Source organism: Rhinatrema bivittatum, chromosome 4 (genome assembly GCF_901001135.1).
Source record: "Rhinatrema bivittatum chromosome 4, aRhiBiv1.1, whole genome shotgun sequence".
Taxonomy (NCBI): Eukaryota; Metazoa; Chordata; class Amphibia; order Gymnophiona; family Rhinatrematidae; genus Rhinatrema; species Rhinatrema bivittatum.
The window spans coordinates 1,952,345-1,976,057 of NC_042618.1; the positions used below are offsets into that span (position 1 = coordinate 1,952,345).

General features: G+C 43.6%; 1 protein-coding gene across 3 annotated transcripts in view; it reads left to right on the forward strand.

Annotated features, from left to right (window-relative positions):
* AHSA1 (activator of HSP90 ATPase activity 1) overlaps positions 1 to 23,713 on the forward strand; it is a 94,913-nt gene that overhangs the window by 69,549 nt on the left and 1,651 nt on the right. For all 3 annotated transcript variants that reach the window (XM_029597665.1, XM_029597664.1, XM_029597663.1), the window contains 2 exons: positions 4,580 to 4,708; positions 5,605 to 5,706. In XM_029597665.1, the coding sequence (XP_029453525.1) occupies positions 4,580 to 4,708; positions 5,605 to 5,706 (231 nt within the window). The remainder of the gene's footprint in view (positions 1 to 4,579; positions 4,709 to 5,604; positions 5,707 to 23,713) is intronic.

Below are 23,713 nucleotides of genomic sequence, written 5' to 3' on the forward strand. Positions count from 1 at the left end.
ACTGTCTGGACTGATCCATGGTACTACAGGAACGAAAATTAGCAGGTAAGTAATAATTTTCTTTTCACATCTACCCGTTCTAGACCTCTCATGATTTTAAACACCTCTATCATATCCCCCCTCAGTCGTCTCTTCTCCAAGCTGAAAAGTCCTAACCTCTTTAGTCTTTCCTCATAGGGGAGTTGTTCCATTCCCCTTATCATTTTGGTAGCCCTTCTCTGTACCTTCTCCATCGCAATTATATCTTTTTTGAGATGCGGCGACCAGAATTGTACACAGTATTCAAGGTGCGGTCTCACCATGGAGCGATACAGAGGCATTATGACATTTTCTGTTTTATTCATAATTCCTTTTCTAATAATTCCCAACATTCTGTTTGCTTTTTGGACTGCCGCAGCACACTGCACCGAGGGTAAAGTGAAAAATATGGAAAAGATTCAAGTAAATTTAATTACATCAGAGAAGATGCAAGAGAGTAAAATGGAGATATTTGAAAATCAGGTGAAAAGGGCAAATTTGAGAATATTAAATTTTCCAAAAACTAGGATGATGTCACCGAAAGATCTTTTTACAAGTTACTTGTTAAATATTTTAAAATATTCTCAAGATAATTTGCCAGTATTATCGAGGATCTATTACTTGCCTCAACGCATTTCAAGTGAGAATAAGAGCAATCAGCAAGCAAGCCAGCAAGATTTAAATTCAGATTTAAACTTGACTGAGTTCTTGGAGAAATCTTTTGAATCTGATATAAATACTAGAGCGACACTCCTGATTCAATTTTCATGCATAACTGAAAGAGACAAAGTGTTAAGATTATATTTCAGATATTTCAGATTTCAAAAATTGAGATTCTATGGTCGCCCGGTACAGATTTTTCCTGACATTGCTAAAGTTTCCCAGTTGAAAAGAAAAAAATTTCTTGCAATGAGGGAAGAAGCTATAGAGCGTGGAGCAAAGTATTTTTTGCGTTTTCCATGTGATGTGCATTAACCTTTAGGGACTCTAAATATGTCTTTAATGAACCGGAGCAACTACGTTTATATTTAGATTCACATTCTCAATCCTAGGGAAACTTCGTATAGTAGTTGGATATAAAATGATGGTTGTCACTCACAGCACGGTTAATTTGGTGTAATTTAGTATAAATAATTCCTAGTAGTATTGCTCTAGTTACTCATTGGTCTCCCCTAGATTTCTTAGTGATTTATTCAATATCAGTGCAGATTAATTTATGGTAAATTTCTTGTATATCTTGAATGATACATATTGAATGATAATGTATAATTTCTTGATCTGTAGTACACATATTGTATTTTTGTTTTTCTTGTAATAATGTTTAAAATTCAATAAAATATAAATTAAAAAAAAAAATAGAAAAAATTGTCATGCTTCTCGTCTACCTCCACACCCACTAAAACCCAAGCAACAAACACCACTGCCATTCTTAAGTCATTCGAGACCACCACATCGTTGGAAATAGAATCCATCCTCAAGAAAATTAAACCCGCAATGCCACCCCTCAGATACCATCCCTACCAAAACCCTCCTCACCATCCCCAACATCATCTCCAAACCTATTTCTAACAATAACAGATCCATCTCACTTGGCACAGTCCCAAACCAACTTAAGCAAGCCATAATAAAATCTATTTTTAAAAAACCTTTCCTCGATCCTGCCAACTTTCGCCCCATTTCTATCCTTCCCTTTATATCAAAAATCCTAGAAAAAACTATTAATCGGCAACTTACCGACTACTTAGTTGAACATCACATCCTCTTCCCCTCCCAATATGGTTTCCGTAAACAGCATAGTACCAAAACCCTCCTCATCTCCCTTTCCGACTATATCCTGAAAGCCCTAGAAAAAGGCCAATCGTACATATTGGCCCTCCTGGACATATCCGCATTTGACACTGTCAACCACAACATTCTAATAGAATGCCTTAAAGAAATTGGCATTTCTGGCATCTCTCTTCGCTGGTTTCAATCATTCATTTATTTATTTATTTGTATGTTTTACAGGAGTGAAGGCCAGTTTTCCTTAGCAACAGACAATACAGAGTAAAAATTGGGAACAGTGAATCGAAACCAATTAACCTGACAAGGCATCCCACAAGTTTCCTCACTGTCTTCTACCCTCTTCAATATATACCTCCTCCCCCTCTGCCATCTCCTCTCCATGCTTGGTCTTCCGCATTTTATATATGCGGACGACCCATAATGGACACACTACCTAATGCCATGAAGATCTGGGAATCAGCCCTCGCTGCTATCAGCACCTTGCTTTGACACCTACCTTGTGCTCAATACCGCTAAAACTGAGCTCTTAATCATCTCACCCCACAATATCAACTTTAACCTACCACTGCATAACACATCACCTTTCTCCATCACCTTTTCTCAACATGTCCGTAGCCTCGGCGTCACACTGGACAATCAATTTAACCTAAAAAAGTTCATCAACTCCACCCTAAAGGACTGCTTCTTCAAACTTCACACATTAAAAAAAACTCAAACCTCTTCTACATCTCAATGACTTTCGCACAATTCTCCAATCCACCATCCTGTCCAAAATAGAGTACTGTAACGCTATCCTCCTAGGCCTCCCCAAAAATACAATCCAACCCCTCCAGATGCTCCAAAATGCTGCAGCCTGTATCCTCACCAATGCTCACAGAAATGATCATATCACCCCTGTTCTCAAACATCTGCATTGGCTGCCTATCCCATTCCGGATAATATACAAGTCACTCACCACCATCCATAATCCCTTCACAACCAAAATATGCATTGGTTCAATGAGCACCTCCTATTTCGCACCCCTGACAGACCCACCAGAAACCAATATCTGGCAACGCTGCATACACCCTCGCCTAAACTCTCAAAACTTATGTCCACCAAAGACCATGCACTCTCCATTGCAGGTCCTGCTCTTTGGAACAACATGCCCTCTAGTCTTCGCCAGGGAATGTCCCCCAGAAATTCAAACAGAACCTCAAGACCTGGCTATTCAAACAGGCCTACACCTGAACCTACTGTATCCAACACCCCCTTGTAGGTTTCCTGCCCCTCCTCCTCCCCCCTCTTCTTCACCTGCAGCTTCTCCCTCCCACCCCTGCTTCTTACTGCACCAGCAACTCAGCAGACCTGCTCTTAGCCCCTACCCCCCACCGCACTGTGCCTTTCCTCCCCCTCCTGGACAGCAAGTACGTTCTCTCCATAGGGCAGGGGTAGGGAACCTATGGCTCGGGAGCCAGATATGGCTCTCTTGATGGCTGCATCTGGCTCGCAGACAAATCTTTAATAAAATAGTAAAAATCTTAACAAACCCCCCACCCTCCTGACGCCCCCCCCAAGACCTCCAAAATTAATTTACTACAACCCCCCCCCCCCCAAGACCTGCCAAAAGTCCCTGGAGGTCCAGCGGGGGTCCAGGAGCGGTCCGGGAGCGATCTCCTGGACTTGGGCTGTCGGCTGCCAGTAGTCAAAATGGCGCCGACTGTCCTTTGCCCTCACTATGTCACTGGGGTCAACCAATGGCAGCGGTAGCCCCTGTGACATAGAAAGGGCAAAGGGCCATCGGCTGCCAGTAATCAAAATGGCGTCGACGGCCCTTTGCCCTGGACCCCCGCTGGACCACCAGGGACGTTTGGCAGGTCTCGGGGGGGGGGGGGGGGGTCAGGAGGGTGGGGGATTGTAGTAAATTAATTTTGGAGGTCTTGGGGGGTGTCAGGAGGGTGGGGGTTTTTTGTTAGATTTTTACTTTTTTATTAAAGATTTGTCTGCGAGCCCTGGACCACCAGGGACTTTTGGCAGGTCTTGGCGGGGGGGGGGGGGGGGGGTGTCAGGAGAGTAGGGGGTTGTAGTAAATTAATTTGGTAGGTCTTGTATGGCTCTCACGGAATTACATTTTAAAATATGTGGCGTTCATGGCTCTCTCAGCCAAAAAGGTTCCCGACCCCTGCCATAGGGTATAGTCTCTAAATTTCCTGTCCCTACGTTTGTAAATACCTCATCTCCAAAGCCTTGCCTGTAACTTTTCTGTCAATACTTCCAGTGATTTACTCTGAATGTACATATTTCACTCTGGTCATAGAGACTCTCCTTCAATGCAAATATTTATGCAGGTCACACTTTTGTTTGTAAAATTTATGCTCTCCATACATGGTTCCTCATTTTGCCTTGATAGCACTGATGTGATGTTCCCAACTGTTGGTATATAAAAGTTTAAATAAATAAATAGATTTGTTCTATTCTATTAGGATTTTATTGCGTAATGTATTGCAATTTTGTCTTTTTATGACTGTTGTAAACTGTTTTGATATCAGAAAATTGGTCAATTACAGCATTTTGGCAATGGCAATTTTATCTTCTCAACACTACACATCTTACGCCCGCAACCATTTTATATTCCTCTACGCCTTGACCACCTCATCGTTCTAGCCCCTCTACCTCCCTGCACTTGGTTTCATTTAGCCTCATTAATACATATAAACACCTCCGTTCTAGAACTTGCAGTTGCACTTGGCTCTTCTCTCTCTTTGTAGCAGTAAAGTTAAATGTTGGTTTTTCTTAGGTCCCAACCAGCATTTCTACAAACCAATCACAGGCAGCAGGCGTGAAGATCTACACCTGTAAGATCACTTTGAAGGAGGTGTTCTTAACTTCACCAGAAGAACTGTACAGAGTCTTTACCATCCAAGAGGTAAGAGCAGAGCTGGGCCTGCGCTACAGCTGCTGCCAAGATGTCCTAGTCAGAAAAATTGTTGAGCACTGGGTTCAGCCAGGCAAAGCAGGCAGACTTGCAGCTTTTCCTTGCGCAGTTAAGCTATCCCTAACCCTCTATCTTTAGTTGTGCTTGAATAGTGTTCAAGCCAGAGGCAGGCTTGTTGTGATGGGGTAAAAGTAATTAAATTATTACTCCCACTGCTCTAACCACTAGGCTGCTACTCCACAGAGTGGAGGAGTAGCCCATGAGCCAGGAGACCAGGGTTTGAGTCCTGCTGTCACTCCTTGTGACCTTTACCCTCCATTGCCTCAGGTACAAACTTAGATTGTGAGCTCTCTGGGGATAGGGAAATACCCACAGTACCTGAATGGAATCCACTTTGAAGCGCTGAAAACAGTGTGAAAAGTGGAATATAAATAAATATTGCTTCGCAAACTTACACAATTTCCTATCCTAGGTCTGAGAGCAGGTAGGGGGCAGCACAGATGTTTTGATATTCAAGGCACTTGTTTTCTGTACAAAAGAGCCAGGGATAAGATGTACTTTTGGATCTCTTCTCCTTACCTGTCGTGGATTTGTCTGGTGTCTGTGTACACAAGAGCATAGCAGATGATCACTTATCGGGCACAAAGTGTGTGGTTTGTCATTCAGCTTGTTTCTTAGTACATACTCGGAAGACACTTGCTCTGTATATCACGACATCTGATCTCTCCTGGTGCTGTTCAGGAAGGTACTTCCAGGAGGAGTTTGGCACAGACTGAGCAGTGCGCAAGCTTAGCATGAAATTGGCAAACTTCTACAGCCCGCGCTCTTTGCAATTAGAAATGTGTTTGAATAAGCAGATCCTTAATGAGTGCTCTCCACTTTTACAGCTGGTGCAGGCTTTTACCCATTCCTCGGCTGTGCTAGAAGCAAGTAAAGGAGGCAGGTTCCAGTTACTGAACGGAAGTGTCAGTGGGGAATTTCTTCAGCTGGTGAGTCCAGAGCGATCCGAGCCAATGCTTCAGAACACTTAGGACTTGGGTTATCTCCCTCGCAGACAGGGCTCGGGATCTCTCCCCTTACCAGTCTGCAAGCCTCATCACCTTTTCCATTCATGCCACCATTGTAGTATAACCCGATGCACCTTTTTTGCTCTCACTTGTTGGTTTGGTTTTGGCCTGATGCAGGGAGCATTAGCTTTTTGAAAGCTGGTTATTAAGACCAATAACATATCTCCTCATACATTTTTTTTTTTATTCAGGTTTTTTATACATTCACTCAAGCTGATAATTGCGTTCAGCCACATGCACAGTTTAACCCTCACTTGAATGCATATTTTGCAGCATAAACCCTACTGCTAATGCAGCAAGGAGTTTTATACTCAGTGTGCGTACTGCTTAGCACCCTCGCATGGAAATCCCATGCAGGTGAGGGCATTAAGAGGTGCCCTTGTCTAACCCAAACTTTCCTGGTCAGAGATGGAGGTCAGTTTCCAGCACTCTGTCACCTCAACTCCACAGCTGAAAATCTTTGGCTGCTGACTTCTGTGAATCTTCTTAGCAATAAGGAGCAAGGTATTTTATTAACTTTCTACATCTTGATTTGTGAAGTGTTGGTTTGTTTTTTTTTAATGGAAGTATGTGGGGAGGGGAATGAGTGAGTTAAACTTTCTCCCCCTCCCCCCTCCAACCCAAGAATGTTTGATCAGTCCATGCATGAGAAATACTAATGTACTGCAAAACTGAATAAAAACCACCTAGAAACGACTGCTGCTCACTGTCAGACTGGAGTCCATGTGCCTTTCAGTACAACTACTTGCCACACCACCTTATGCTCTCCCCCCACCCCTAAAAATGTGCATTTGGCCTGTCCACTTTTTAACTTGCTATGCATTAGCATAACATTATTTCAGTGGGGGTTGAAAAAAAAATGTAATCTGGGCATAAGAACTGTGCTTCAAAATCCAGTGCAGTTTCTTAATGCATAGATGCATTGCCCTGTTGGTGGCTTACCAGTCCAGAAGCATGAGATTTTGCAGTCCTGCCAGTAGATGGGAGGATAGAAGCACAACTTTGCAATAACATTGTACCATACCAGTGGTAGAGAAGGCAAATTGCCAGATTCTCTCTGCAGCAGATGAAGACCTGTTGTACTAGTTCAGCAAGATTCCTTAAATCCCAGTTCTTGGTCTTTAGGCTGAATCGCCCTCAGAGCAGGTTGTTCAGCTCCTAGCACAGACAAGAAGTATTCCAGGCTTTAGAGGACCATTCTGATCTAGTGAGTCTCACATGGAATGACAGTATATAAAACATTTAAATAAGATAAACTAGAAAAGGGAGAAGGAAGGCTAAATGATTGCCGGCATGCTTAAATTTTGAGATGAAAGAGGCTATTTTAGCTAAAAACTTTTCAAAAAATTGGAAAAAGGACTTAGGAAAAAGCATTGGCAAGTTAAATGTAAAACATTGATAAGACAAGCTAAGAGTTTGAAAAAAAAACTGGCAATAGATACAAAAACTCAATAAAACCTATCTAATTTATTCAGTTATACTTCCTATTTCTCCGGCTATCCTAGCCCTCCATGTTAAAACCTCCTTGTTATATGTAACTTTCGCCTCTTGTTAAATGGTTGATTATGTTTTTTTTACCCCTTGTTATATGTAAACCGATCTGATATGAATTCCTTTCATGAAGGTCGGTATATAAAAATGTTAAATAAATATGTCTGAAGCAGGAAATCTGAGGGAGTCGCGTGGACCATTAGATGATCGAGGGGTTAAAGGGGCACTTAAGGAAGACAAGGACGAAGCGGAAAGACTAAATTAATTCTTTGCTTCCATGTTTTCTGAAGAGGATGTTAAGGAGCTATCTGTGCTGGAAACAGTATTTAATAGTGGTAATTCAGAAGAATTGAAACAAATCATGGTGCACCTGGATGATTGACAGAGTAGTTAATTGCCTAGACCAGATTGATTTGTTTACACCGTAGAGTTCTGAAAACGCAAATGAAATTGAAGATCTATTACTAATAATTTGTAACTTAATAAAATGGTCTCTTGTACCTGAAGACTGACGGGTGGCCAATGTGACTGATTTTTAAAAAGGGCTCCAGGTGTGATCTGGGAAACTACAGACGGTGAGCTTGACTTCAGTGCCATCAAAAATTGTAGAAACTATTCTAAAGAATATACAGAAAAGCATGGTTTGATGGGACACAGCTAGCAAGGATTTACCCAAGGGAAATCTTGCCTCACCAATCTACTACATTTCTCTGAAGGGGTTAATAAACATGTGGATAAAGGTGAACCGGTAGATATGGTGTATTTGAATTTTCGACAAAGTCCCTCATGAGAAACTCCTGAGATAGGAGCAATGGGAAAGTGTAGGCATAAACTGTCAATTCCATCTCCTCCTGCTATGTCAGTCCAGTCCCTGATGCCACCGACTTCTCCTGTGACATCACATGCACTACCTCGGAGGTGTTGCTAGCAGGAAGAATCCAGCAGACCCCAGGGCCAGGCCACCAGCTCAGCCAGCAGTGCGAGCCCATCTAGAGCTGGTTCAGCTGGCTTATCACAGAGGCTGCCTGCTTTTAGCTGAGCCTTCGAAGTGCTTCTCCTCTGTGTGTCAGCACGCTAGAAGGAAGGGCGAGAAACGCTGCATTCATTCTCTTTATTCTAGGCAGTGATAGAATATACTATGAAAAAGCAATGCCAGGAAATTTCTCTTCCTGGGGAGAGCTCCATGTAGCCAAAGCGGAGAACTTTCACACAAACTAAGGGGATCATTTATCAAAATGCGCTAAGGCATTTTCACATGCGTTAAGCCCTTATCGCATGCGAAAAGCCCCATTAACGCATCCGATAGGCCCTTACCGCATGCAAAAACGTGTTTAACGCATGCGATAGCACCATATCGTATGGTGCGATGCAGATTTGGAAAATATAGAAATGACGGCAGAAGAAGACCAAATGGCCCATCCAGTCTGCCCAGCAAGCTTCACACATTTTTTTCTCTCATACTTATCTGTTTCTCTTAGCTCTTGGTTCTATTTCCCTTGCACCCCCACCATTAATGCAGAGAGCGGTGATGGAGCTGCATCCAAGTGAAATATCTAGCTTGATTAGTTAGAGGTAGTAGGGGCAGTAACCGCCGCAATAAGCAAGCTACACCCATGCCCATTTGTTTTTACCCAGATTATGTTATACAGCCCTTATTGGTTGTTTATCTTCTCCCCTGCCATTGAAGCAGGGAGCTATGCTGGAAATTCGTGATGTATCAGTCTTTCTCCCATGCCGTTGAAGCAGAGAGCCATGCTGGATATGCGTCGAGAGTGAAGTATCAGGTACATTTGGTTTGGGGTAGTAACCGCCGTAACAAGCCAGCTACTCCCCGCTTTGTGAGTGCGAACCCTTTTTTCTTTTCCCCTGCTGTTGAAGCAGAGAACTATGATGGATATGCATTGAAAGTGAAGTATAAGAATGGAGTGATCAAGCTAGTTGAAATGCATCAGGAATAGAGGAAGGTGGAGGTAGTAATTTGGTTATTTGGTTTGGGGTAGTAACCGCCGTAACAAGCCAGCTACTCCCGTCTTTGTGAGTGCAAATCCTTTTTTCCACATTTCCTCTTGCTGTTGAAGCTTAGAGTGATGTTGGAGTCACAGTAACCATGTGTATGTTTATTGAATAAGGGTATTGTCTCCAGGCAGTAGCCATCATTCTGGCGAGTCACCTACTCTTCATTGGCGGCCTCTTGACTTTATGGATCCACAGTGTTTATCCCACGCCCCTTTGAAGTCCTTCACAGTTCTGGTCTTCACCACTTCCTCCGGAAGGGCATTCCAGGCATCCACCACCCTCTCCGTGAAGAAATACTTCCTGACATTGGTTCTGAATCTTCCTCCCTGGAGCTTCAAATCGTGACCCCTGGTTCTGCTGATTTTTTTCTTATGGTAAAGGTTTGTCGTTGCCTTTGGATCATTAAAACCTTTCAAGTATCTGAAAGTCTGTATCATATCACCTCTGCTCCTCCTTTCCTCCAGGGTGTACATATTTAGATTCTTCAATCTCTCCTCGTACGACATCCGATGAAGATCCTCCACCTTCCTGGTCGCCCTTCTCTGTACCGCTTCCATCTTGTCTTTGTCTTTTTGTAGATACGGTCTCCAGAACTGAACACAGTACTCCAGGTGAGGCCTCACCAAGGACCTGTACAAGGGAATAATCACTTCCCTTTTCTTACTCGATATTCCTCTCTCTATGCAGCCCAGCATTCTTCTGGCTTTTGCTATCGCCTTGTCGCATTGTTTCGCAGACTTCATATCATTTGACACTATCACCCCAAGGTCCCTCTCCTGCTCCGTGCACATCAGCCTTTCCCCCCCCATCGAATACAGTTCATTCGGATTTCCACTCCCCATATGCATGACTTTGCACTTCTTGGCATTGAATCTCAGCTGCCATATCTTCGACCACTCTTCCAGTTTCCTTAGATCCCGTCTCATTCTCTCCACTCCTTCCGGCGTGTCCACTCTGTTGCAGATCTTAGTGTCATCCGCAAAAAGACAAACCTTACCTTCTATCCAGTCCGCAATGTCACTCACAAAGATATTGAACAGGACCGGTCCCAACACCGATCCTTGCGGTACACCACTTAAAACCGCTCTCTCTTCAGAGAAGGTTCCATTTACCATCACACATTGTCTTCTGTCCGTCAACCAATTTGCAATCCAGGTCACCACCTCGGCACTCACTCCTAAGCTTCTCGTTTTATTCACCAGTCTCCTGTGCGGAACCGTATCAAAAGCTTTGCTGAAATCCAAGTATATGACATCGAGCGCTCTTCCTTGATCCAATTCCTTGGTTACCCAGTCAAAAAAGTCGATCAGATTTGTCTGACAGGATCTTCCCCTGGTGAATCCATGTTGCCTCTGGTCCATCAATTCTCCGGACTGTAGATAGTTCACTATTCTCTCTTTCAGCAGAGACTCCATTACTTTTCCCACCACCGAAGTGAGGCTAACCGGTCTGTAGTTGCCAGCCTCCTCCCTGTTCCCACTCTTGTGAAGCGGGACCACCACCGCTCTTCTCCAATCTCTCAGCACCACTCCCGTTTCTAGGGATCTATTGAACAGGTCACACAGCGGACCCGCCAGAACATCTCTGAGCTCCCTCAATATCCTTGGATGAATCCCATCAGGCCCCATGGCTTTGTCCACTTTCAGGTTCTTTAGCTCTTCCCACACATTTTCTACTGTAAAAGGATTTTCATCTATTCCACTTCCCTCCAGTTTTTTGTTGTGTAGAGATGGTCCTTCTCCAGGGTCTTCTTTAGTGAACACAGAGCTGAAGTATTCGTTTAATATTTCTGCCATTTCTTCGTCTGTCTCCACACATTGATCATTACCACCTTTCAATTTCACTATACCACTTTTCGCTGATGTATCTGAAAAATGTTTTGTCACCATTTTTTATCTCCTTGGCAATCCTCTCTTCTGCTTGATTTTTTGCCAACTTGATTGTTTTCTTCGTCTCCCTCAGTTGATACAAATATTCTTCTTTGTGCTCCTCCCTTTGGGATCCTTTATATTTCTTGAAAGCTGTTCTTTTAGCTTTAATTTTGTCAGCCACCTCCTTTGAGAACCAGATAGGTTTCAATTTTCTTTTGCTTTTCTTTACATTTCTAACATGTAGAGTAGTTGCCTTGGTGATTGCTCGTTTTAGATTGGTCCACTGCTGATCCACATCTCTCTCGTTATCCCATCCTTTAAGTTCTTCCTCCAGGTACTTCCCCATTTCCTCAAAGTCTGTGTTTTTGAACTGTAAAACTCGGGTCTTTGTGGTTCTTTTCCCTATTCTATTAGTGATATTAAACCGTACCGTTTGATGATCACTGCTGCTGAGGTGGGCGCCCACCTGGACGTCTGAGACATTATCTGCATTAGTGAGCACTAAGTCGAGTATAGCTCCTTCTCTCGTGGGTTCCAATACCATTTGTTTGAACAAAGATACTTGCATGGCATCCACTAATGCTCTGCTATTTTTAGTTTCTGCAGATGGGATTTTCCAGTCTACATCTGGCATATTAAAGTCACCCACGATCACCACTTCTCCCTTCTTACCTATCTTATGGATGTCTTCAACCAGATCTCTGTCCATCTCTTTCTTTTGGTTTGGAGGCCTGTAAACCACTCCAATATAAATGGATGCTCCGTCATCTTTTTTTAGGGTCGACCCATAGAGCTTCTTCTTTACCCCAACTTCCTTGTAGCTCAGATGCTTGGATGTTGTTTCTGACATAAAGAGCCACACCTCCCCCTTTTCTATCATTTCTGTCCTTCCTTAACAAGTTGTAGCCTGGTATTGTTGTATCCCATTCATGAGATTCTGTGAACCATGTTTCTGTGATAGCAACAATGTCCAATTCTGCCTCAGCCATTAGGGCCTGCAGATCTGGGATTTTATTTCCCAAACTATGAGCATTTGTGGTCATAGCCTTCCAGGTACTCTCTTTTAGGTTATTGCTTTTCCTGGACTCCTTATGAGATATTAGTTGAGATTTGTTATTCACTTTACTCTTTCTGTTTGTAGTTGTGCCACTGTTGACAGAGTTATCCATCTCAATTAGATTTTTCTTTTGGTTATGGATCTTGAAATACTGCATGCATTGTGTTTTTTCTCTCTTTTCTGGTAATACTGCAATGTTTTTCTCAAGAACTTCCTCAGTTTTTAATATAGAGAAGGCTTGTTGTTCTTTTTGCATTTGGTACATTGTGTGTCTCCTCGTCACAGGTCTAATTCTACCAGAGCCCACTGTCTTCCTGGATTTTAAAGAATTTCTTAATGACCTGTTTGAGTGGGGGGGTATACCTGTTGGCTGCTCATCTGTCAAGAATGGGTGACTGTGGGTCCTACCTGAGCCTAATGGATCTCCTTTTCTTGACTCCTGGTTTTTCCGTGATATTGGGGAATTATTATCTGAGTAATGCAATGTGGGTGTACTACCTTTAATTGAAGCTAATTGAGCTTTTATCTCAGTCAGCTCCATTTTCAAGGAAGAGAGTTGTGCACAAATTGGGCAAGCTCTAAGTGTCCAGATGCTTTCCCTCAGAATAAAGGCTCCACAGCAGTTACATTGGATAGTCCTCATCTTGGTAGTTTGTGATTTGTATTTCCTTGATTGTTACCAATGTCCTAATTTATCTCGCTGCCAATGGGAAGTTAGGCAGGCTTTATTAGAAAACAAGCCCCAGGGGTGGGTGGGTAGAAAGGTAGGGAGGGAGGGAGTCAAACAGTTTTGCCTGGGACAAGCTGGGTAAAGCAGGTCACTTCTGGACTGTTGCCTTTGCTTTTTGGTCAATTGTTTTAAAAAACAGTCTTTATGCCCCAATTTTTAGTTTGAACCGATTTTTTGTGCCAACTAACTCCAAGGGAGAGTTTAAAAGCTGTTTAAAAGCTGGAGAGCTGTTTGTTTGGAGGTTTCTTTTTTGGTGTTTTTTTTTTTTTTTTTTTTTTCCTTCTAGCTTTATTCAACTGGCAAATCAACTTAATAGAATAATAACTTACTATATAGAAATGAAACACAGACTAAAAAGAAAATTAAATAGGAGGAGTTAGGGGCGGGGAGTGGGCTGGGTTTGCCTGTCTGCGAAGAGCTATCGCACAGACGACGCAGATTTTAACTACACCTTTTTGAATAGTGTTAAGCTGTGCGATAGCTGCCGTAACTGGGCGGTAAGGTTTTATCGCCTTTCTCAATATCACTCGTAAGGCCTATTTTAGGTGAATTGAAGCTCCGAGAGAGAGAGCGCGAGAGACACTGGCCATAATGTCATCTCCCCAGATAGGTATTTGTATCCCTATGGGAGGCCCACCTAGTAACTCGAGGTGAGGTTTAGGTATTCGTGTAGGGGGTTAGGGGCTACTTTGACATTCAAAGTGAGACGTACGAACAGAACAGTGCTCTCTTGTGAAGATTTGATGACCTTCGGAGTGAGGAAACTCACTCCAAGATGAGATTTGGGCAATGTTCTCTCAACCTAGCTTGATGGACTCTCTACCTGGGTAACATCAAGCTAGATGGAGAGTGGGCACAGACAACATGCAAGCAGATTTTCTTAGCCGGCAAGCAGCTGGACCTCAGAGAATGGGAGCTGTTAGAGGAAGCAATGAGCCTCATTGGTCACAGGTGGTGCACGCCGTGCGTGGATTTAGTGGTGACCTTCCGCAGTGCCGAGGCCTTGTGTGTGTGCAGCCAGCGAAGAAAAAGAGGAGCAGAGGGGGAGATGCCTTGGTTCTGCCTTGGCCGACAGACGTCCTTCTGTGTTTCCTTCTTGGCTCTTGGTGGGCAAGATCTTGCAACACGTAGAGATTCATCTGGGCGACGTGATTCTTGTTACACTAGAGTGGCCGAGGCTTCTGTAGTTTGCAGACTTGGTCAACCTAGCAGTGGATGGCCCATTATGGCTGGCTCATCTGCCGAACCTTCTGTACCAAGGTCCTGTTTGTTTAGATCAGGCAGATTGCTTTTGAGAGGTAAAGGTTATTTGGAAGGGGTCATCGCCACCCTCTTCTAATCTAGGAAGACTTCCATGTCCCTGACCTATGCAAGAGTTTGGAGAGTTTGAGGCCTGGTGTTCCGAGCTGAGGGTGAATCCTGTGCATGCTTCGGTGATGCGTATTTTGGCTTTTCTACAGGAGGGTTTGGTCAAAGGTTTATTCTCTAGTTCCCTCATGGTTCAGGTGGTGGCTTTGGGATGACTTGAGGTAAGGTTTGGAGAATATCTCTGGCGGTCATCCGGATTTATTTATTTATTTAAGAGTTTTTATATACCGTCATTAAGTTATTTACCATCATAACTGTTTACAATAGTGCACCAATATCCAAGTGAATATGGATCATAATTTACATGGGTGGTGCCAGTACTATTCGGTAACAAACAATGTGGACTAATATAATTTACTATAAGGATTATGCATATGAAGAAAATCAATTGGGGGATTGTCTGTTTTATAGCGATGTATCCTATGTTTTGACTACAGTTAAAATTAGTGGTGAGCTAATTTCCAGTAGTAACTGGAATTTGTGAGCTTGTTGCTACGTGTCCGCTTATTCTTGTTTTCCTGCTTGCATCACTCTCTTTGTTGAAGGCTAGTTTGAAAAGCCAGGTTTTGAGTTGTGTTTTGAAAAATTTATGGTTGCTCTGAAGTCTAAGTTCAAGGGGCATGGAGTTCCATAAAATGGGGCCGGCCAGAGACAGTGCACGTTCTCTGACTTGGGTAAGTCTTGCTGTTTTCACGGATGGAATGGTTAAAAGTGCTCTGTTTGCTGATCTTAGATTTCTGTGTGGAACGTGGACTCGAAGTGCTGTGTTCAGCCATTCTGCTTTTTCGTCATCGATAAGTTTGTGTATTGTGCAGAGTGCTTTGAACTGAATTCTTTGTTCAATGGGTAGCCAATGTAGCGTGGTGAGAGTATCTGTGATGTGATCCCTTTTACTTTTCCCAGTGAGAATTCTAGCTGCGGCGTTTTGTAAAATTTGCAGGGGTCTTACAGTAGTATAGGGTAGGCCGAGTAGTAAAGCATTACAGTAATCAGTGCTTGCAAATATCAGTGATTGGAGAACTGTTCGAAAGTTTGGCAGCGATAGTAATGGTTTTAGCTTTGAGTACCATGAGTTTTGCATACCCTTCCTTCACCTTTATTGAAATGTGTTTGAGGTTCAGTTCCTTATCAATTATTCCTCCGAGATTGCGCACTTTTTTGGCTAAATCGATTTTTAGGTTGCTATTGAGAATTACTGGGGTTTGTGTAATATTCATGCTTTTCCTTTCTAAGTGTATGAATTCAGTTTTATCGAGGTTTATTATCAGTTCCATTTGGTTTTTCAATAGTGTCATCTATTGGTAAGATTAATTGGATGTCATCAGCGTAGACATAGTGAATGATTCCTAGTCCGGCGAGGAGATGGCATAGTGGCAATAGATATATATTAAAAAGCGTAGCTGAGAGTGCTGACCCTTGTGGGACTCCTGTTTTTAGGGTAATTTTTTCAGATAGAGTGTTTTTAATTTGAACTTGAAATGTTCTATTATTTAGATATGATTTGAACCATGTGATTGTTTTGTCTTGTAGTCCTATTTCTTCAAGCCTTTTGATTAATATTTTGTGGTTAACTGTATCAAATGCTGCTAAGTCTAGTAATACCAGAATATAATGTTTTCCACTGTCGAAACCTCTTAGTATATTATCTGTTAGTGCAAGTAGGAGTGTTTCAGTGCTATAGTGCTTACGGAAGCCGTGCTGTGAAGGGTAAAGGATATTGTTGTTATCTAAGTGCTCAGAAAGTTGTTTTTGTACTGTTTTTTCAATTAATTTAGCCATTAGAGGTAGGTTAGAAACTGGTCTGTAGTTTGCTAGAATTAGGGGGTCCAGAGTTTTTTTCTTCAGTATTGGTTTGATGATTGCTCCTTTCAGTGTTTCTGGCATGTACCCTTCTTCTAGGGAGTGGTTTATAATTTTAGCTAAGGCTGGAGCTGTGATTTCAGTCAGCTTTTTAATTTCCACTATAGGTAAAGAGTCTAATTGGTGAGGAGCGGGATTTAAATGTTTAATCATATTCTCGGCCTGGTTGTCGGTTATTTCATCAAATTCGGACCATAATGTCACGATGTCAGGATGTTTTACATTTTCTTTGGGGAGCAAAACATTTGCATCCCCCAGTATGGAAGCCTTACCCTTCCAGGAGCCTTAACATGGTCCTAAAGAGCATGTGTGCACCTCTGTTTGAACCTCTGAGACGAGAGACTATAAAGGATCTCACTTTAAAGGTCGTCTTCCTGGTGGCAATCTGTTCAGCTCAACAAATCTCTGAGCTTCAGGTCTTATGTAGGGAGCCCTTTTTGAGGTTTTCGGATGAGGGGGTGTCCTTGAACGGTTCTGTCCTTTCTTCTGAAGGTTGGTGTCGTCATTCCACTTAAATCAGTGGAGCTCCCATCCTTCTGATCCCTATGGCGCCTTAGGATAAAGTTACAATGGCTAGATGTGAAGTGTTCTTTGTTGCAGTACCTGGAAATCACGAACAGCTTCTGTTTGTCCGATCATCTTTGTGCTGTGGAGTGGTGCTAAAAAGGGTCATAAGGCATTGAGCCACAATTGCGCGGTGGTTGAAAAAAGCTGTTAGCTCTGCATATATCTGTCAAGGTCGCCCTGTTCAGGAAGAGTTATGGGTGCATTCTACCCGTTCTCAGGCGGCCTTCTGGGCAGAGTGTCAACAAGTTTTGCCAAAGATCTATAGAGCGGCTACCAAAGCTTAAAGTTAATTTGTTAATTTTATATTGCGTTGAATTAGAACGAATGAACAGTGTTTTAATTATGTATGTTTCATTGTAAACCGCCTAGACGGTCAGACCCTGACCATTTCACAGTATATAAAAACTTTTTAAATAAAATAAAAATAAATACTTGGAAATCATTGCACACTTTCACCAGCCACTATAGTTTGGATGTCCAGGCCCCAGAGGCCATGGACTTTGAAAGTGTACTTCGAGTGGGACTCTCACAGTCCCAGTGTTTTAGGGAAGCTTTGGTGCTGCCCAGGAGTCTGGACTGATCTGGGTTTGTACAGGGAAAGGAAAATTTGGTTCTTGCCTGCTAATTTTCATTACTCTAATACCACAGATCCTTTCCTCCAGAGGGTGGGACCCTGGACTGGAGAATTGGAGAGTCCACTTGATCTGGTTTTTGTGATTACTCTGAAGAATGGCACATGGTATTTGTTAGTCCTACAGTGTTTTGTGTGGGTGCGGTGTTCAGTTCAAGGTTTCCTCATCCCACTGCTTGATCAGGGGAGATTAGTTATTCAAGGTGTTGGTTTTGTTTATTTTTGTTTCTGGCTTTTGAAAAGATCAATACTGAGAGACTGCAGGTGGCACCTCGTGTTAAGTGTCAGTAAAAATGTTTGTCTCCATCTGCTGGAGGGGAGGCAAAACCCAAGAGTCTGGACTGATCTGTGGTACTACAGGAATGAAAATTAGCAGGTAAGAACCAATTTTCCTATAGAAAGATGAAGCTTATTTGTTTGTTCTGTGATTATGGGTGCTGATTTTGTCAGATTTCAGCTCTAGTTGTCTGGATGCCACTTTGCTGGAACCAGCAGTTTCTGGAGAGCAAGGAAGGTAGCCAGGATAGAGTGCACTGTGGCCTCTGGCGGATGCTCTGTGTGATTTGAGTTCTGCCCAGTCAGCCCTTTTGCAGTATGTTGCCTTTTTGTGGGTCTGCAATTGGGCCAACTGACTCTTGGTCTAAGACTCAGCTGGAATAGTTGCCATTTAAGGGCAAATTGCTATTTGGGGAAGATCTGGACCAACTGATTAAGAACCTTGGTGATCCTTAACCTGAAGAAAAGGGTCGTTCCTTTTTACAGAGCTGGTAGAAGTTGCAAGCAGTTCCGAGCCTCGCAACATTACCCTCTCAGGGAATATTTTGGTGCTCCCTCCACTAGGTATTTGGGATACAGAGGCTGGAATTGGTCCTTTCTGGGAGCCAGGAGACAAAGGAGATGCTGGCTCTTTTTCAGGAGCTGGTAGAACCTCTTCCTGAAGGTCCACGGGTTCACTCATTTTTAATGCAAGTAGAAGGCTGCCTGCAGGAGTTCTATAAGGAGATGGACCCACATGACGGATCAGTGGGTTTGAGATCATTCCTACTAGTTATGCCTTGGATGTCCATTGTCATGTTCAAGAAGTCTTCATGGTCTCCCCCTTCTCTGCTTCGGCTAAATAGAGGGCAGTTTGCAAAACCTTCCTGAAACTGCAGCTCTTACAGGCAGTGGTACCAGTGCCCCCATCGTAATGGGGCAGATATCTGCATTCCATTTACTAGGGTGTAAACTGCTGTCTGCGGGTTCTACGATTCCTTCTGGAAACTCTTGAGGTCCATCCTGGCGGCAGTTCAAGCAAAGGGGAGCTTCTGTGCTCACTGGACCTGTCTGAGGCCTATCTTTATATTCCCATTCGGGATGGGGATCAATGTGTTTATGTGCTTCGAGAACATTTTCAGTTCTGAGTGGTTAACCTTCAGTTTCACAACTGCTCCATGGGTTTTCACCAAAGTGGTTGTGGTGGGGGCAGTCCTCCAACACGAGAGTGTAATTGTGCACCTGTATCTGGATGATTGGTTAATCCAGACACATTCACAAGGAGGCGGAGTGCGTGACTTGTCAAGTGGTCTGGTTTTTTTTTCTTTTTTTTTTTTTTTTTTAGAAAGTTTAGGTAGTCTGTTTCACCAAAGGTTCCCTTCAGCCCTTGCAGGCCTTGGAATGTCTGGAGGTGTGATTTGACACACAGTTGGGGCAGGTGTTAAAGGTCAAAATACTTAGTCACATTCTGGGTTTTCTTGGCATGGGATTATCTACAGATGCTCTGTCTGGTGATGCCTCTGATCTTGATTCCATGGGACATTGCTCACATTTATTTATTTTATTTATTTAAAAACCTTTCTATACCGTTGTTTAGTAGTATACCATCACAACGGTTTACAGATAGGCACATAAATAAGTCTGGTTAGGATTATAGATTAGCTAGAAGGTGCCAATAAAGTTTTGGTTACATGATTCAAATAATATACGCTATTTGGATTGTGGATTGGAAATTCCATTTATATGAATAATAGGATATCCATATACGAGAATACTGTACTCTTAAATTAATCTTTAGGTATGAGATAAAATAATAAAGGAGGGATAACTGCTATTTGTTGACTTTTAACAGTGTGCCGGAGTTCTCTTTCTTGTGTCACTCCTGATCTCTGTAGTCTCAGGATTATGGAGTTCGCCTGGTGATCTGCCAGTTGTTGAGCTTGCTGAAGGGTGTCGGTCTAGCCATTGTATTGTATTCTGGTCACGATGGACGCAAGCCTCTTGGGATGGCGGGCTCATTATCAGGATCAGGTGGTCTCCAGAGGAGACCTCATGGTCCATTAGTCAATTGGAGACGAGGGTGATCTGTCTAGTGCTCCTCCACTTCCACTGCTTCAGGGGTAGGCTGTTTGAATTCTCTCGGACAGTGCCACTGTGGTGGCATATGTGAATCTGCAGGGGAGAAACAGCAGTCGCAGTGGAAACATCTCTCCTTTTCCCATGGGCAGAAAGGAAGCTCCTACGCCTCTCAGCAGCACCCATTGCCGGTCTGGAAAATGTGCAGGCAAACTTCCTCAGCCTCACCTTACTAGAACCCTGGGAATGGGAGCTGGGCTCTGAGGTTTTTTGCAGGATTTTTCACAGGTGGGGTCGTCCTCAGATGGACTTGATGGTGACCCGTCAAAACAAAGGTTAGCAGTTTCTTCAGCTGCTGGAGAGAGCAGGGGTCCCTGGAAATGTATTCCTTAGCATGATCCTGGTCAGAGGGGGACCTTCTGTACACCTTCCCTCCCTGGGCACTCATAGACTGCTGCAGCAGAGTGGGAAAACAAGTCTTTCTGATGGCCCTAGACTGGTTATGTGGACGTAGACCAGCCTTCTCGCTTCCCAAGAGCACGGGGATCTTTTGGTTTGGGGACCTATGGTCATGGAGGAACCAGCTCCATTCTGTCTTATGGCCTAGCTTGAGCAGAAACTGTTCTGCTGGAAAGGGGATACTCCTCAGCGATTTCCACACTGCTGAAGGCTTAGAAATGGTCCACTTCCTTGGCTTACATTCAAGTCTGGCGATTGAGCACTTCTGAGTCCCCAGGCCAGAGTCCCCCTGGTGAGCCGCAGCTTCCTGTATCTTAGCCTTCCTTCAGGGAGGGCTGGATAAGGGGATAGCCCTGAACTCTCTAAAGATGCAGGTGATGGCTATTCTGTGTTATTGGTGGCCCATTGCGGGGGTGTCTATCGCAGCTTATCCAGATGTGGCTCATTTTTTTGAGGGGCGTGTAAATATTGCGCCACATTGTTCCTCTGTGGGATCTCAATATGGTGTTGAGAGCCCTAATGGGGGCCTCGTTTGAGCCTCTAAAACAGTTTGCTTAAGGGTTTTCTGCTGAAAACAGCTTTACGGTGGGTTTCTGAGCTGCAGGCCCTATCCTGTTGAGACACTTTTCTGGTGACTTTGTCAGAAGCAGTGGCTTTTTGCCCAGTGCTGTCCTACCTTCCAAAGGTCCATTCGGCTTTTCATATAAATTTGATGGTTGCGCTTCCAGCCTTTACCCAGAAGGAGTGTGGGTCTGAATATCAGGTGCTCAGACATCCGGAGGCTTATGCATTACTTGAAGGTTACTAATGCCTTCCGCATGTCAGGCAAGAGTTGTCCTTCTTGGAGGTCTGCACAAGGGGGAAGCGGTCTCGAAGGCTACGCTGGCCTGCTGGATCTAATGGTGACTCTCAAATTCTGACACATTATTCAGTTGCCAGAAGGAAGGGGATTCCAACAGAATCTATGGTTCATCCAGCCGTGGCCTGAACAAACTTATTTGGGTTTTTCCTCCTTGGCTTCTCATAGGCAGGAATTTGTTGCCAGAAGATGTGGTGAAATCTATTAATATAGCTGCATTCAAAAAAAGGTTTGGACAAGTTCCTGAAAGAAAAGTCCATAAACCATTATTAAGGTGGAGTTGCAGAAATCCCCAGCTTCTCCCTGGGATAAATAGCAGGGAATCTCTCTACCCCTTGGGATCCTGCCAGGTACTTGTGACCTGGATTGGCCATTGTTAAACAGGATACTGAGCTTGATGGACCTTTGATCTGATCCAGTATGGCAAGTCTTATGTTCCTATATTAAGAATAAATGATCACAGAGGTAACTTGCTGGTGCGGCAGTTACTACTTTTAGCAGAAGGCCTTGATGTTTTAAATGCAACAACCATTGCTTCCTGCTTCAATGGCAAGGAGAAAAGGGGAATTGGATTCAGACAACAAAGAGTGCTCAGACTTCTACAGTCTGAGATAGTAATACATGGACATAAGAGAAAAAGCACAGGACTTCTTCTATGGCTAAGTCCATAAACAAAGCACGTCAAGCAGCACTGTTTGAATTTTCAATAAAGCTCATCACCCAGTACAAAAATATGGGTTATAAAGCTTGGTGTGGCAGTTACTGCCCTTCACAGAAGGCATGGGGGTAACCTGCACGGAGCGGCAGTTACTGCCCTTCACAGAAGGCATGGGGGTAACCTGCACGGAGCGGCAGTTACTATCCTTAAGAGAAACATGGGGGTAACCTGCGCGGAGCGGCAGTTACTGCCCTTCACAGAAGGCATGGGGGTAACCTGCACGGAGCAGCAGTTACTGCCCTTCACAGAAACATGGGGGTAACCTGCACGGAGCGGCAGTTACTGCCCTTCACAGAAGGCATGGGGGTAACCTGCATGGAGCGGCAGTTAGTACCCTAAGCTTGCTAGGCAGACTGGATGCACCATTTGAGCCTTTTGCCATCATTTCTGTGTTACTGGTTGATGATCAAGCAAACAGAATGTTGGGAATTATTAGGAAGGGAATGGTGAATAAAACGGAAAATGTCATAATGCCTCTGTATCGCTCCATGGTGAGACCGCACCTTGAATACTGTGTACAATTCTGGTCACTGCATCTCAAAAAAGATATAGTTGCGATGGAGAAGGTACAGAGAAGGGCGACCAAAATGATAAGGGGAATGGAACAACTCCCCTATGAGGAAAGACTAAAGAGATTAGGACTTTTCAGCTTGGAGGAGAGACGGCTGAGGGGGGATATGATAGAGATGTTTAAAATCATGAGAGGTCTAGAACGGGTAGATGTGAATCAGTTATTTACTCTTTCGGATAATAGAAGGGGGCACTCCATGAAGTTAGCATGTGGCACATTTAAAACTAATCGGAGAGTTTTTTTCACTCAATGCACAATAAAGCTCTGGAATTTGTTGCCAGAGGATGTGATTAGTGCAGTTAGTGTAGCTGGGTTTAAAAAAGGATTGGGTAAGTTCATGGAGAAGTCCATTAACTGCTATTAAACAAGTTGACTTAGGGAATAGCCACTGCTATTACTGGCATCAGTAGCATGAGATATACTTAGTTTTTGGGTACTTGCCAGGTTCTTATGGCCTGGATTGACCACTGTTGGAAACAGGATGCTGGGCTTGATGGACCCTTGCTCTGACCCAGTGTGGCATGTTCTTATGCTGCTGGCTCCAGACTGGGCGTGAGGTTCCATCTTTTCTACAGTTATAACCTGTTAGGCCTAAAGCCAGTTCTCATGGAGGATCTGGCTCCAATCTGTCTTACAGCCCAGTTCTTGAATACGTTTGCATGTGCAGGAAGGGATATTCTTAGGGAGCTGCATTTTTATTTTATCTTGCCTGGGAATTTCAGTGTTAGAACAAAACCAGTCTTTTGTACAACTAATTTTTCACCTGCGTTTTTTTGTTCTAACATTGAAATTCCCAGACAAAAAGTGAAAAGGAAAGGTCCCTTCAGTGTGTTTTTCTTCTTGCTTAAGTCGGTGAGATTTCCGTTTACTTTCTTGAGTTTGGGTTTGGTATTTCTCCCTGATGAACAGTTATTCCACTCAGTTTGGTCAAGGGATTAGCCCTCCATTCCCTGGCTCTGTCCTGTGTTTCTAGTCTCCATTTGTGCAGCCAGATACATTTCAGTTACAGGCCTTACCTTGCAGAGCTCCTCCTCTAGTGTTGAGCGTGAATCACTCTCTTGTCCTGCGTGATTGCGATTGCTCAAGGTTGTGCTTCTTTTAAATAAGACTGTTTCTCTTCCGCTGTTCCATAGGATTGATCTGTCTACTGCTTGGTGGCTTCTCCTATCCTCCAGAAGTCTGTTGGGCTGCTTGGCCTTTGGCAGACCTCATAAAGGAAAGGCAGCTTCAAAATAACTTTGTCCAGGTGGATTAGAGATTCTCTCGGCCTACAGGCTCCAGAGTCTGAGTTCACTTGCTGAGGTCTTGGGCAGAGCCTTCTGTGATGGCTCTAGAGGATATATTTTGTAAGCCAGCTACTCTGTAGGCCTTTCATTCATTTGAATGTGCAATCCAAAAGA